The sequence below is a fragment of the Amblyraja radiata genome, chromosome 5 (genome assembly GCF_010909765.2).
Source record: "Amblyraja radiata isolate CabotCenter1 chromosome 5, sAmbRad1.1.pri, whole genome shotgun sequence".
In the NCBI taxonomy this organism is placed as follows: Eukaryota; Metazoa; Chordata; class Chondrichthyes; order Rajiformes; family Rajidae; genus Amblyraja; species Amblyraja radiata.
Window position 1 is genome coordinate 104049596 of NC_045960.1, and position 16114 is coordinate 104065709.

Sequence of the window (16114 nt, forward strand, 5' to 3'; positions counted from 1 at the left end):
CAGATCTTGAAGCATGATGAATTTTCACAGTCTCAACCACTCTCTAGGTTGGCACAATTCCACCGCAAAAGGTTAGCGCTGCAAATTGGCAGTAAACATTCGATATATTTTGTATCTTGAGATGCAGAGCGGTTGGGAAGGACTGCAGCCTCCGTAAGTCATTCTAGACCTTGGCCAGAAGGTCTGATCTCTTCCATGGCGACAAACGGTTTTGCTTGCTTTCTTTAAAGAATTGAGTTTACTGAGATGCTATCAATTGCATTTCTCATGATAGAAAGCAAGGAAATACATAAATATTCTACCATCAGTGATCTAGAGCCATGCATCTGGTTATAGATTCACAATTAACACTCCTTGGAGACTTGGACGCCATGCATTTCAGGGGTTCCCAACATCTTTGGTCCCGTTTACCCTTGGCAACTTTAAAAGCAATATTATTTCACTTATTTATGAACAACTAATGATGAACAGATACCGGTATACCAGAACCAAACGCAGTCAGTCAATGAGAAAAAATATGTACCAATCCAGAATCAACAAATTTACCCCCTGGGTAGGCGAAAAGTACCCCCAGGGGGTAAATTCACCCCAGGTTGGGAACGCTTGATGTAATTGAACCCTTGACTATATTGTTCCAAATATGATTGGTCTGAGAGTGTGGTGATTTTCACGATATTTTTTTGTCTAGTGATTCGGACCATGAACGGAACCACTTGTGCCACCCTATGCTCTTTAACTCCATCACTTTTGTTCCCCCACCCCTACCCCAACTACCATCACCTCCACTCCCCCAACCACTCTCGCCAGGTTCCGAACTAATGCCCAAAGCCCTTTCCACCAGGATCGTGGGTGGCATCTGGTGGTTCTTCACCCTGATCATCATCTCGTCGTACACCGCAAACCTGGCGGCCTTCCTCACGGTCGAACGCATGGAGTCTCCCATCGATTCAGCCGATGACTTGGCCAAGCAGACCAAGATAGAGTACGGGGCAGTAACTGATGGGGCCACCGTGTCTTTCTTCAAGGTACGTCTCTGCCGCCCGCGCACGCCGTTACTTGAATCCCATCTCTTCATCGCCGTCAAAGAAAAGTTAAAAGCAAGGTAGGTTAGAGAGACACAAAGCTGTGAATCTGTGAAATTTGTTGCCACAGAAGGCTGTGGAGGCCAGGTCAATGGATATTTTTACGGCAGAGATTAGTACTGGTGTCAGGGGTTAAGGGGAGAAGGCAGCCATGATTTAACGACAGAGTAGACTTGAATGGCCTGATTCAACCCCTAGAACTTGCGAACTTGTGAAAGCACGGAGTAACAAAGCCCGGTTGAGTTACTGCCTTACAGCGCCAGAGAACCGGGTTCACTCCTGATTGAGGGTGCTGCCTGTACAGAGTTTGTGCGTTCTCCCCGTGACCACGTGGGTTTTCTCCTGGATCTCCGGTTTCCTCCCACACTCCAAAGATGTACAGTATGTTTGAAGGCTGATTGGCTTGGTATAATTGTAATTTTTCCTTAGTGTGTGTAGGATAGCGTTAGTGTGCAGGCTTGCTGGTCAGAGCGGTCTCGGCGGGCCGAAGGGCTTGTTTCCACACTGTATCTCGAAACTGAACAAAATTAAACTCAGCAGGTCAGGCTGAATCTCAGGAGAAATAGGATGAGTGACTTTTGGGGTCAGGATCCTTCTTCAGACTAAAAGTAAGGGGTTTGGTGAAGAGCTTGAGGCAAGAAAAGCTCAGTGCCAGCTACAAATGATCCTGGATAGCAGTAACAGGATCAGTCCGAGTCAGCATGGATTTTCAAGGGGAAATCATGCTTGACTAATCTTCTAGAATTTTTTGAGGATGTAACTTTGAAAATGGACAAGGGAGAGCCAGTGGATGTAGTGTACCTGGATTCTCAGAAAGCATTTGATAAGGTCCCACATAGGAGATTAGCGGGCAAAATTATGGCACATGGTATTGGGGGTAGAGTGCTGACATGGATAGAAAATTGGTTGGCAGACAGGAAACAAAGAGTAGGGATTAACAGGTCCCTTTCAGAATGGCAGGCAGTAAATAGTGGTGTACCGCAAGGCTCGGTGCTGGGATCGCAGCTATTTACAATATACATCAATGATTTAGATGAAGGGATTCAAAGTAACATTAGCAAATTTGCAGATAACACAAAGCTGGGTGGCAGTGTGAACTGTGAGGAGGATGCTATGAGAATGCAGGGTGAGCTGGACAGGTTGGGTGAGTGGGCAGATGCATGGCAGATGCAGTTTAATGTGGATAAATGTGAGGTTATCCACTTTGGTAGCAAAAACAGGAAGGCAGATTATTATCTAAATGGTGCCAAGTTGGGAAAAGAGGAAGTACAATGGGATCTGGGGTCCTTGATCATCAACCAATAAGCATGTAGGTACAGCAGGCAGTAAAGAAAGCGAATGGCATGTTGGCCTTCATAACAAGAGGAGTTGAGTATAGGAGCAAAGAGGTCCTTCTGCAGTTGTACAGGGCCCTAGTGAGACCACAGCTGGAGTATTGTGTGCAGTTTTGGTCTCCAGATTTGAGGAAGGACATTCTTGCTATTGAGGGAGTGCAGCGGAGGTTCACAAGGTTAATTCCCGGGATAGCGGGACTGTCATATGCTGAGAGAATGGAGCGGCTGGGCTTGTATACTCTGGAATTTAGAAGGATGAGAAGGGATCTTATTGAATCATATACGATTATTAAGGGTTTGGACATGCTAGAGGCTAGAGACATGTTCCCGATGTTGAGGGAGTCCAGAACCAGGGGCCACAGTTTAAGAATAAGGAGTGAGCCATTTAGAACATAGATGAGGAAACACTTTTTCACACAGAGAGTGGTGAGTCTGTGGAATTCTCTGCCTCAGAGGGCGGTGGAGGCTGGTTCTCTGGATACTTTCAAGAGAGAGCTAGATAGGGCTCTTGAAGATAGCAATGCCAGGGGATATGGGGAGAAGGCAGGAACGGGGCACTGATTGTGGATGATCAGCCATGATCACTTTGAATGGCAGTGCTGTCTCGAAGGGCCGAATGGCCTACTCCTGCACCTATTGTCTATTGACCTCAGGCCTGGCAGGTCCCATTGTTGGCTAGGCAAGGTGTGGTCTCAATAGAAATAAAGTGTAGTCTGTGGAACTGGTCGACTAAGGAGGAGGGGGGGGGGGGGGCAGGGTACGGGAATATGAGATGAAATTACTCAATGTCCGCTGGGTAGTAAGTTACCCAAGGTTAGAGAGACATATCTGTGTGCTATGTTTTTATATTGTCAAAGTGACATTGATGAATAACATTGAGTAAGCTTCGGATTGTGAATCAGCATCGAACTGCAACAATGGGATAATGATTAAGATTTCTGATATATCCAAACATAGTTATGGTTCTGTGACTCATGGTTTCATACGGTGGTTTTTAATCACTTGGTGAGTTATACTTTATTTCTTTAATGAAATGCAAGGAAAGAAAAAATTAAGGCACCTTCCATGGTTTGAATTCTATTTTGGAACGATCATTTCTAAATATGATATACACTCCAAAAACAGTAAGCAGAAATTACAGTGTGCGGAGACAATTGGCTTCTGATCGAAGTTCGCAGAGAGCTGTAGCGCTGTAATGTTAATATTATAGCCAACGAGCTGGTCACGAGTAGGGCATGGAGTCACGGTGGTGCAGCGGTTGAGTTGCTGTCTTACAGCGCCAGAGACCTGGATTCAATCCTGACTACGTGTGCTGTCTGTACGGAGTTTGTACGTTCTCCCTGCGACCACGTGGATTTTCCCCGGGATCTCTGGTTTCCTCCCACACTCCATAAACATGCAGATTTGTAGGTTAATTGGCTTGGTATTATTGGTATATTGTTGCTAGTGTGTGTAGGATAATGTAAAGGGACTTTTCCACTTGGCCGTCATTTGCACGTCACGCAGATGGCTCGCAAAGATTTTGTACATCACAAAATCCTGGGATGCTGCGCTCGACTGCACGTCACTGCCTATGTCACCACGCACCATGCGCGGGTAACTCGCTCCATGCGTGCATCACGTGCGTGTCACAATGTGCGCGTCATGCGCCGTGACTCGTAAATTATGTCACGTAGATTACGCGCAAATGACGGCCGAGTGGGACAGGCCCTTAAGTCTGCGGGGATCGCTGGTTGATGCGGCCTCGGTGGGACGAAGGGCCTGTTTTCGCACTGTATCTCTGGACTAAACTAAACTAAACATGTGGGTCCTTGCTACCAAAGGAAGAGTACCTGCTTCTTTTCGCCATCAATTGCTAAAGTAGAAGTCTGCCATCTTCTATCAAATCTCACTTGGCAAATTGGGAAAATGCACAGCAGATTTTTTTAAATCCATATGATTTGGGCGACTGGTCGGCAACTACATTGCTGTACGTCTGAGCTAGTTAGTGGGATGCTTGGATCTCAGGGATACACGGCCGGTGAATGACAAGTACCTTTAGAAAGGAGATGAGGAGGATTCTCTTTAGTCAGAGGGTGGTGAATCTGTGGAATTCATTGCCACAGACGGCTGTGGAAGCCATCAATTGATATTTTTAAGGTGGTAAATTCTAAGTGATAGATTCTTGACTAGTACGGGTGTTAGGGGTTTATGGGGAGAAGGCAGAAGAATGGAGTAGACTCGATGTGCCGAACAGAGATGAGAAAACACTTTTTCACACAAAGAGTTGTGAGCCTGTGGAATTCTCTGCTTCAGAGGGCGGTGGAGGCCGGTTCTCTGGATACTTTCAAGAGAGAGCTAAATAGGGTTCTTAAAGATAGCGGTGTCAAGGGATATGGGGAGAAGGCAGGAACGGGGTACTGATTGTGGATGATCAGCCATGATCACATTGAATGGCTGTACTGGCTTGAAGGGCCGAATGGCCTACTCCTGCACCTATTGTCTATTGTCTATTGACCTCAGGCAGAGTAGACTCGATGTGCCGAATCGCTTAATTCTGCACATAGAACTTCTAACCATGAAATGAGGTCCCAGGATTAGACTAGACATTCTGTATTGTAACTAACATATACCTTCATATATCAGGTCGGGTCGGGGGGAGTTACCTCGATCACGGGTACCATGTAATCCCGTGCTACCTGCTCTATGGTCGGATGGTCGGCGACTAAACCGTCTCCCCCACTTGGTTTGCCAGGTGAGGAGGGGGCTGTTGACCCTCAGCAGGACCAAAAACAAGACGTGTTAAAGGACAAATGAGCTCCTAGCAAGCCAACGGCCATCCACACTTCAGTAAAAGTTGCGATCACTGTCCCACCACTGGCCACATCTTCCCATCTCCTCCCCTTTCGGCTTTCCACATAGACCGCTCCCACCATAACTCCCTGGTCAATTCGTCAATTCGTTAATTCATCCCTTCCCACTCAAACCACCCCCTCTCCGGGCACTATCCCTTGCAACCGCAGGCAATGCTACACTTGTCGCTTTACCTCCCCCCTTGACTCCAATCAAGGACCCAAGCAGTCTTTCCAGATATGACAGAGGTTCACCTGCACCTCCTCCAACCTCATCTATTGCATCCGCTGCTCTACATATCAGCTGTTCTACATCGGTGAGACCAAGTGTAGGCTTGGCGATCGCTTCGCCAAACATCACCGCTCGGTTCACAATAACCAACCCGGTGGCTCAGCACTTCAACTCCCTCTCCCATTCCGAATCCGACCTTTCTGTGCTGGGCCTCCTCCATGGCCAGAGTGAGGCCCACCGTAAATTGGAGGAGCAGCACCTCATATTTCACTTGGGTAGTTTACATCCCAGCGGTATGAATATTGTCTTCTCCAATTTCAGGAAGTCCCTGCCTTCTCCTTCTTTCCCCTCCCCTTCCCAGCTCTCCCTCAACCCACTGTCTCCACTTCCATTCTTCTTCCCGTCCCCCCCCCCACCCTTACATCAGTCTGAAGAAGGGTCTCGACCCGAAACGTCGCATATTTCCTTCGCTCCATGGATGCTGCCTCACCCGCTGAGTTTCTCCAGCATTTTTGTCTACCTTTGATTTTCCAGCATCTGCAGTTCCTTCTTAAACTCAGTGGAAGTTGCGATCACTATCGTACATATCGTAAGGCACCGTCCCCGTTGATGTTTTCAACGATGATGATGATGATGATATATATGGGCAACAGGCTGATCTTTCTGGTCTGAAGAAAGAGATGGCACTGTTTTCAGCAGTGGACGGGCATAGGTTCATAAATCACAGGAGTATATTAGAGCTAGGTTGAAAACCAGGAACAGATGAAGAGTAATACAGGGAATAAGGATATTGAAACCTCTGATTGAAATCATCGTACTCGGCTCTTCATTTCCCCAAAGTACCCATCTTCAAACAGAAACATTCATTCTCAAACCAATACCACAGGACAATTATGAACAAGGACAAATAAGTATCTGCACATTCCTGATTGCTTTTACTAAAGAGTACACTTTACCATCATTTCTGCAGAGAAACATCAACTTGATGAGCCTCCAGCTCCACAACTGGTACGAGAATGCATACATTTTGTATATCAATGTAATTACACAGTGATATTTTTAATTACGGCCTTTAATTGGGTTCCAAGAAAATGCCAATAGATCAATCAACTTGTTTCACCACTAAATTTGTTTCCCCTCCAACTCTGTTTTAAATGAATCGATCAACATTAACTAGTCTTCGTTGCATATTTACTTTTTGGCCTTCCTTCAGCCTTAATTTGGTCAGCTTGACTCTGACGTTTTGATGTCCTTTGAGTGCTGCACAGAAATGTTAATAAATATTGGAAATTGGATAGTGTAATTCAGAAGTCAATTGACTTGTCTCTCTAATGCTTCCAGTCTCTTCAGTTCAGTCTTTTAAAGCCTAACCTTTTTACGTGAAGAAATTATCTCAGTCTGTCCTTGTAATTTGATCTCCCAGTTGCCAAACACTTTAGCTCCCCTGCCCATTCCCACACTGGCCTTTCTGTCCTGGGCCTCCTCCACTGTCAGAGTGAACAGGGGCGGAAATCCCAGGGGGGGACGGGAGGAGTGTGTCCCCTCCATGTGTTCAGAGGTGGGGACAGTTCCCCCCCCCGATTACAAGCTTTGTAAGGTATTGTGGCCTGTCCTATATTATGTTGTCCAGCATGATGTCCAGTGTGTGTTTTAAATCTGTGGTACAAACCCGCACTAGTTGACTCATTCTAACGGTAACGGCCCGGTAGTAGAAGCATCCACATCGCGGGGCTGGAAACTGAAAGAATCCTGAATTAATTACCATCCACAGGGCCCACGGCTGAAGCCACCGAAGCCACGCCTGTGTGTGTGAGTGTGCGCATGCATGCGCGGCCGCCATGAAGTTGTGTCCCTCCCCGGTCCCCCCCATGTTTTGATAGCGATTTCCGTGCCTGACTGAGTGAGGCCCAGCACAAATTGGAGGAACAGCACCTCATATTTCTCTTGGGCAGCTTACACCCCAGCGGCACGAATATTGATTTCACTAACTTCAAGTAACCCTTGCATCCCCTCTCTCTCTGTCCCTCCCCCACATTAGTTGTTGTAACTCGTTATCACCTCTACCCCACAGCTAACAATGGACCATGGTGGGTTCCACTTTCTGTCGATCATCGTTACTTGTTTGCATATCTTTCATTAATTTGTTCTAAATTTCTCTATATCACCGTCTATATCTCTTGTTTCCCTTTCCCCTGACTCTCAAGGGCTTGTCCCACTTGGCGATTTTTTCGGCGACTGCCGGCATCATTGACTGACGTATCAGGTCACTGAAAAATTTGCAGCGTGACGCAGCGGGATAACGTATGACGCGTGGAGTCACAACATTTGTTTTGTCGCCGCTGGATTTTGAAATGTTCAAAATCTTTTGGCGACACTGATATGTCGCCGAAAAAAATCGGCAAGTGGGACAGGCCCCTCAGTCTGAAGAAGAGTCTCGGCCCGAAATGTCACATATTCCTTTCCTCCAGAGAGATGCAGCTTGACCCGTTGAGTTACTCTTACTCCAGCTTTTTGTGTCTGCTTGTAATTTCACATTCTGAAATGAATGTTCCGAACCCCCCCTCCCCCCCCCCCCCTCCATCTACACTAGTCCCCCAATAAATTAACAGTTCCTTTTGCACCATCCTGTATCAAGGATTATGGGGAGAAAGCAGGAGAATGGCATTAGGAGGATAAGTGACTTAAGTTCAAGTTCAAGTTCAAGTGAGTTTATTGTCATGTGTCCCTGTATAGGACAATGAAATTCTTGCTTTGCTTAAGCACACAGAAAATAGTAGGCATTTACTACAAAACAGATAAATGTGTCCATATACCATGATATAAATATATACACACATGAATAAATAAACTGGTAGTGCAAATAACAGAAAGTGGTTGCTAATAATCAGAGTTTTGTCCGAGCCAGGTTTAATAGCCTGATGGCTGAGGGGAAGTAGCTATTCCTGAACCTGGTTGTTGCAGTCTTCAGGCTCCTGTACCTTCTACCTGAAGGTAGCAGGGAGATGAGTGTGTGGCCAGGATGGTGTGGGTCTTTGATGATACTGCCAGCCTTTTTGAGGCAGCGACTGCGATAAATCCCCTCGATGGAAGGAAGGTCAGAGCCGATCATGGACTGGGCAGTGTTTACTACTTTTTGTAGTCTTTTCCTCTCCAGGGCGCTCAAATTGCCGAACCAAGCCACGATGCAACCGGTCAGCATGCTCTAGACTGTGCACCTGTAGAAGTTAGAGAGAGTCTTCCTTGACAAACCGACTCTCCGACTTACTGTCCTGTTCCACTTCTGGCAGCACAAAGCCTGTTCACCATCTACAAGCACGAATCGCTGTGCTGTATCCACAATGGATATTTTTAAGGTGGAGGTTGTTAGGCATCTTATTGATCAGTAAGGGGTTATGGCGAGAAGGCAGGAGAATGGGGTTGAGAGGGAAATATAGATCAGTCATGATTGAATGGCGGAGTAGAATTGATGGGTCGAATGGCCTAATTCTGCTCCTATTACCTATGACCATCATCTCCTATCCCGTCATTATGGATTGTTTAAATCCCATGCTCAGCATCACTCTCTTTGACGTTTTGAATGAATGAATAGTCTGTGGAATTCTCTACCTCAGAGGGCGGTGGAGGCAGGTCCTCTGGATACTTTCAAGAGAGAGCTAGATAGGGCTGTTAAAGATAACGGAGTCAGGGATATGGGGAGAAGGCAGGAATGAGGTACTGATTGGGGATGATCAGCCATGATTACATTGAATGGCGGTGCTGGCTCGAAGGGTCGAATGGGCTACTCCTGCACCTATTGTCTATTGTCTATTGAATAAGTTTCACCTCTTCATTCCACCTTCCACCTCTTCTTATATTCCACCTCTTTGTTCTGTAAGTTCCTTGTTAAAATACTTTGCTAAACCTTTGCTTGATATCACCTTTGGCTTGGTATCCCTTTGCTAATTCACTCAGGGATAAAGAGACATATGCATAGAGTGATACAGCATGGAAAAATGCCCTTTGGCCCAACTTGCCCATGCCGACCAACGTGCCCCATCTACAATAGTGTCACCTGCCTGCGTTTGACCCATATCCCTCTAAACCTGTCCTATCCATGTACCTGGCTCAATGTTTCTTGAATGTTGCGATAATACCTGCCTCAACTACCTCCTCTGGCAGCTCGTTCCATACACCCACCACACTTTCCCCCTTCACTTTAGACCTATGTCCTCTGGTTCTCGATTCCCCTACTCTGGGCAAGAGACTGTGTGCATTTTCCTCTCACAATCTTGTACACCTCTAAGATCACTCCACCTCCTTCTGCACTCCAAGGAATGGAACTTGCTCAACCCCCCCCCCCCCCCCCTCTCCTCCTCCTCAGCTCAGGCCCTTGAGTCTTGACAATGTCCTCGTTAATCTTTACTCCACCCTTTCCAGCTTGACAACACCGTTCTGATAACACGGTGACCAAAACTGAACACAATGCTTCAAATGTGACCTCAACAATGTCATGTACAATTGTCACACGACTTGTGTTAAGTTCCTCTTGCACTTTGCTCAAGATTCCTGCATCTGCAGTTCCTTGTGTCTTCAAAGCATAAACACATCTGAGTTTCAGAAATGTCCTGAGGCATAATATGTAAAACAAATTACTTTGATGCAATTGCTGTTGTTATTCAACTAAAACATCGCACTCACTGTGTACAATCTTGTCGCTGAGTGGCTCCATTTGTGTCATAAGAGTTGCTATGAATTCAAATTCACTCCTGGTTCCTGTTCATTCCATTGGCTATGAATATCAAACCAGATGTTGCCAGGACTAGAGGGTGTGAGCTATAGGGAGAGGTTGAGTAGGCTGGGACTCTATTCCTTGCAGCGCAGGAGGATGAGGGATGATCTTATAGAGGCATATAAAATCACGAGAGGAATAGATCAGGTAGATGCACAGAGTCTCTTGCCCAGAGCATGGGAATCGAAAAATAGACCAGAGGACATAGGTTTAAAGTGAAGGGGAAAAGATTTAATAGGAATCTGAGAGGTAACTTTTTCACACAAAGGGTGGTGGGTGTATGGAACAAGCTGCCAGAGGAGGTAGTTGAGGCTGGGACTATCCCAACGTTTAAGAAACAATTAGACAGGTACATGAATAGGACATGTTTGGAGGGATATGGACCAAGTGCAGGCAGGTGGGACGTGTAGATGGGAATTATTGGCCGTTGTGGGCAAGTTGGGCCAAAGGGCTTGTTTCCACACCACATCACTCTATGACTATGACTCTAACAAAACCAGAAACACATAGGCAAATGAATAATGACATTCGGCTGAAGACTTTCTGGTTTACATAATTGATCCATGTCATAGCGTCATAGAGCCATACAGCGTGGGAACAGGCGGCACAGTGGCGCAGAGGTAGAGTTGTTGCCTTACAGAGCCAGAGACCCGGGTTCGATCCTGACTACAGGTGCTGTCCATACGGAGTTTGTACATTCTCCCCGTGGGTTTTCTCCGGGATCTTCGGTTTCCTCCCACACTCCAAAGACGTGCAGGTTTGTAGGTTAATTGGCTTGGTGTAAATGTAAAAATTGTCCCCTGTGTGTGTAGGTTAGTGTTAGTGTGCGGGGTGATCGCTAGTCGGTGCGGACTCGGAGGGGCCGAAGGGCCTGTTTCTGCGCTGTATCTCTAATCTAATCTAAACGAAACTAAGAGGGCAGAACTGAAAGGTCAGAGGGAGAACGTTATACGAAGATGTGCAGGGCAAATATTTTTCACACGGTGAGGGAGGAGACTGGATTATGTTGCCTGTGCTTGTGATGGAAATAGATGCAATTATGATATTTATAGACAATAGGTGCAGGAGTAGGCCACTCGGCCCTTCGAGCCAGCACAACCAATCAATGTGATCATGGCTGATCATTCACAATCAGTACCCTGTTCCAGCCTTCTCCCCATACCCTAACTCCGCTATCTTTAAGAGCACTATCTATCTATTTAAAAAAAAAAAGAAATGTTTATTAGAAGTAGTGTACATTACAGCGATATAAGCCAAAAATAACATAATACATTTACTGTACCACTTCATATTTTAAACTTTAAAAAAGAAGACAAATTTAAAATCCTCTATTTAAGAGGATTTTAGACAGACACATGAATGGAAGTATATGGAGAAGCAGACGGGTTTAAGTTTAAATAAGCAACATGCTCGGCACAGACTTTGTCCACCAAAATGCCTATTGAGGGTTGTGCTATTCCGGGTTCTTTGTATCTCTGCTAACCATATTAGGGGAGGCATGGTAGCCCAGCAGTAGAGTTGCTGCCTTATGGTGCCCCAGACCTGGATTAGATCCTGACCGTGTGTACTGTCTGTACGGAGTTCATACATTGCAGACCACTGTGGCACGGCGGCGCAGCGATAGAGTCGCTGCCTTACAGCGCCAGAAACCCGGGTTGGATCCTGACCACGGGTGTTGTCTGTATGGAGTTTGTCCGTTCTCCCCGTGACCTGCGTGGGTTTTCTCCAGGTGCTCTGGTTTCTTCCCACATTCCAAAGACCTGCAAGTTGTACGTTAATTGGTCTCTGTAAATGGCGTCTCGTGTCTAGGATAGTGTTAGTGCGCAGGGATCACTGGTCGGTGCGGACTCGGTGGGCCATGCTGTATCTCTAAACGAAACAAACTAAACTAAACCCTATCACTGCTCCATCCAAATCTGAGGAAAGACATCCTTGCCATAGAGGGAGTGCAGAGAAGGTTCACCAGACTGATTCCTGGGATGTCAGGACTTTCATATGAAGAAAGACTGGATAGACTCGGCTTGTACTCGCTAGAATATAGAAGATTAAGGGGGGATCTTATAGAAACTTACAAAATTCTTATGGGGTTAGACAGGCTAGATGCAGGAAGATTGTTCCCGATGTTGGGGAAGTCCAGAACTAGGGTCACAGTTTAAGGATAAGGGGGAAGCCTTTTAGGACCGAGATGGGAAAAACATTTTTTTTCACACACAGAAAGTGGTGAATGTGTGGAATTCTCTGCCACAGAAGGTAGTTGAGGCCACAGTTCATTGTCTATATTTAAGAGGGAGTTAGATGTGGCCCTTGTGGCTAAAGGGATCATGGGGTATGGAGAGAAGGCAGGTACAGGATACTAGTTGGATGATCAGCCATGATCATATTGAATGGCGGTGCAGGCTCGAAGGGCCGAATGGCCTACTCCTGCACTTATTTTCTATGTATCCTGATTGAATGAGCCGTACAAGCCTTCGGGTGCTTGGGGTGGGTCAGGCAACATCTCTGAGGAACAAGAATAGGTGACTTGTCAGGTGTGAAGAGAGATCCCAACCTGAAATGTCGTCTATCAATGTTCCCCAGTTACTCCAACACTTTGTGGTTTTTGACAATGAACAACTCACAGCCTCTCACATCATGCCTTTTTGTGACAGTTTAAAAGACATTTGGGCAGATACATGGATTCCCGGTGTGGGCAAGTTGGGCCGAGGGGCCTGTTTCCACGCTGTATCACTCTACGATAGGACAGATTTAGAGGGATATGGGCCAAACACAGGCAGGTGGGACTAGTGTAGATAGAGCATCTTGGCCAGTGTGGGCAAGGTGGGCTGAACGGCCTGTTTCCTGACTCTCTGATTCTAACTTTTGTTACTGAATGTTGCAAACACTACTTCTGCAATTGGTTGCCATTAAATCTATTTTTGTTGAGAAACTCTATTTTTGTCGCATATTCCAACCAGTAAATACCGCATCTGTTTGGACAATGATAAACTTTGCATCTGTCACTTTGTTCCATAAAACTACTTCTGCGGCAGACTAGGGGCTGTTATTAGTTCTAATCTTCCTCCTGCAAACACCAGCTGTTGTCACATTGTATTAGGCAATAAAAACTGTTGCTCGCTTGCCTTTATGAAGGTGCTCTCCTCTGCTAAACAAACATATTTATCATACATATCTGTCCCTGACTCCTCATAGATCTAAAGATAAGCCTTTCTTAAGATGAAGAAAATTCGCTTGGACTGAATATAAAACTGTAACCCAAAATGGGGTGATATTATGCAGTTATCTGGTCAAGATTTAATTTCCTTTGTGAAAAGCAATGATGGATCTGATTTTATAGGAACGAGGGAATGCAGATGCTGGTTTACAAAATAGACACAGATGCTCCAGCACAACTTGCCCACACCGGCCAACATGTCCCAGCGACACTAGTCCCACCTGCCCGCGTTTGGTCCATATCCCTCCAAACCTGTCCTATCCATTTACCTGTATAAATGTTTCTTAAATGTTGGGATAGTCCCAGCCTCAACTACCTCCTCTGGCAGCTTGTTCCATACACACCCACCACCCTTTGTGTGAAAAAGTTACCCCTCAGATTCCTATTAAATCTTTTCTCCTTCACCTTAATCCTATGACCTCTGGTCTCCAATCGCTCTACTCTGGGCAAGAGACTCTGTGCATCTACCCAACTTATTCCTCTCGTGTTTTTATTCACCTCTATGAGATCACCCCTCAAGGGCCGGTCCCACCAGCATGCGCCTGCATGCGGCAAGCGCGACCTAACGTGGTCGCTTGAGCCGTACGGCATGCGGCAAGCGCGACCAAACCAGAAGCGGGAGCTGCGCGGAGGTGGCTGCGGGCCGGCAGGCCGTTGCCGCGTGGAATTTTTGAACACGGTCAATTATTCGGAGCCCCGCGCGATGTCGGGACCAGCTCCGCACAACTCCATACGGCTCCGGCGATCGAAGTGGGACCAGCCCCGCGAGGCCGTACGGATCAAGCGACCACGTTAGGTTGCGCTTGTCGCATGCAGGCGCATGCTGGTGGGAAAGGCCCTTTAGGTCGCGCTTGCCGCATGCAGGTTGCATGCTCGTGGGACAGGCCCTTTATCCTTCTGTGCTCCATGGAACAGAGTTCCAGCCTACTCAAATTCTCCCTATAGCTCACACCCTCTAGTCCTGGCCACATCCTCGCAAGTGCTGGAGCAACAGCGGGTAATGTAACATTCAATGATTCAATTATATTTTATTGTCACATGTACCGCAGCACGGTGGCGCAGAAGTGTAGAGCTACTGCCTCACGGTGTCGGAGACCCGGGTTCGATCCCGACTACGGGCGCTGTCTGTACGGAGTTTGTACGTTCTCCCCGTGACCTGCGTGGGTTTTCTCCGAGTTCTTCGGTTTCCTCCCACATTTCAAAGACATACAGGTTTGTAGGTTAATTGGCTTGGTATAAATGTAACTTGTCCCTGATGTGTGTAGGGTAGTGTTAATGTGCGGGGATCACTGGTCGGCGCGGACTCGGCGGGCCAAAGGGGCCTGCTTCTGCACTGCATCTCTAAACTAAAACGAGGTGCAGTAAAACGCTTTGTCTTGCACACAGCCCGGTAAAGTCATACAGCAGACCTCACCGAGGCAGCACACAAATGTCGCCATGTTTCTGGCGCTGACAAAGTTACAAAGGTTCACCGAACGGTCCTGTTTTCTGCTTGGCGACGAATGTGGCAGCAGGCGGCCCCCGTCGCTGGGATCCCCTTTGTTCTCGACGGCCCCCAACCGGGCTGCTTTTTGACGGCCCAACCATGCTCTTGACGATCCACCTCTGGAGAACATGCAGCGGTGACACTTTGGGCCGTGGCCAGAGAAACATAGAAACATAGGTGCAGGAGTAGGCCATTCGGCCCTTCGAGACAGCACCGCCATTCAATATGATCATTTTATAGGAATTCATGACCCTTCTTCATACTGGCAGTGGTTGAATGGAGGGGGGGGGGGGAGGAGAAACCTGGAATAGAGAGGGGGCAGGGCAAAGACTGACAAGAGATAGGTGGATACAGGTAGAAGGGAGGTTTTGTTTAGGCAGGTGGTTGGACAAAGGCCAGAGCTGCAACGAATATAGGTGTGAGATAAGGAGAGATGGGTTCAGTTTAGTTTATTGTCACGTGTAACGAGGTACAGTGAAAAGCTTTTGTTGCGTGCTAACCAGTCAGCAGAAAGACAATACATGATTACAATCGAGCCATTTACAGTGTTGTGAATTGTGAAACCAGAGGAAGGAATGTGGGTGGAAGGGGAGGGGGAGGAGAGAAATGGGTTCAAGTCCAGGTCAAGTCAAGGCAAGTCAAGTCACATTTATTTATATAGCACATTTAAAAAACAACTCTCGTTGGCCAAAGTGCTTTACATTTGTTATAAGAATAGTATAAACAAACAAACTACATAGATATATACATATAACCCTCGCTCAGTGGACGTCAGGAAAGGCTTGGGAGTATAGATACGTTTTTAGTCTTGACTTAAAGGAGTCGATGGAGGGAGCAGTTCTGATGGGAAGGGGGATGCTGTTCCACAGTCTAGGGGCTGCAACCGCAAAGGCACGGTCGCCCCTAAGCTTATGCCTAGACCGCGGGATATTCAGCAGCTCCAAGTTGGCCGATCTGAGGGACCTGGAGGTGGAGTGGTGGGTGAGAAGACTTTTAATGTAGGAGGGGGCAAGCCCATTGAGGGCTTTGTAGACATAGAGGGTCTTGAAGTTTATACGGAACCGCACAGGGAGCCAGTGGAGGGAGGCCAGGATCGGGGTCATGTGGTCCCTCTTTCGGGTGCCCGTCAGGAGTCTCGCTGCGGCGTTTTGGACCAGTTGCAGGCGGGAC

At 47.0% G+C, this 16114-nt stretch overlaps 1 protein-coding gene across 2 annotated transcripts in view; it reads left to right on the forward strand.

Moving 5' to 3' along the window:
* The window catches only part of grik2 (glutamate ionotropic receptor kainate type subunit 2), a 495196-nt gene that overhangs the window by 423118 nt on the left and 55964 nt on the right, over positions 1–16114 (forward strand). For both annotated transcript variants that reach the window (XM_033021917.1, XM_033021916.1), the window contains exon 14: positions 808–1025. In XM_033021917.1, coding sequence (XP_032877808.1) covers positions 808–1025 — 218 coding nt within the window. The remainder of the gene's footprint in view (positions 1–807; positions 1026–16114) is intronic.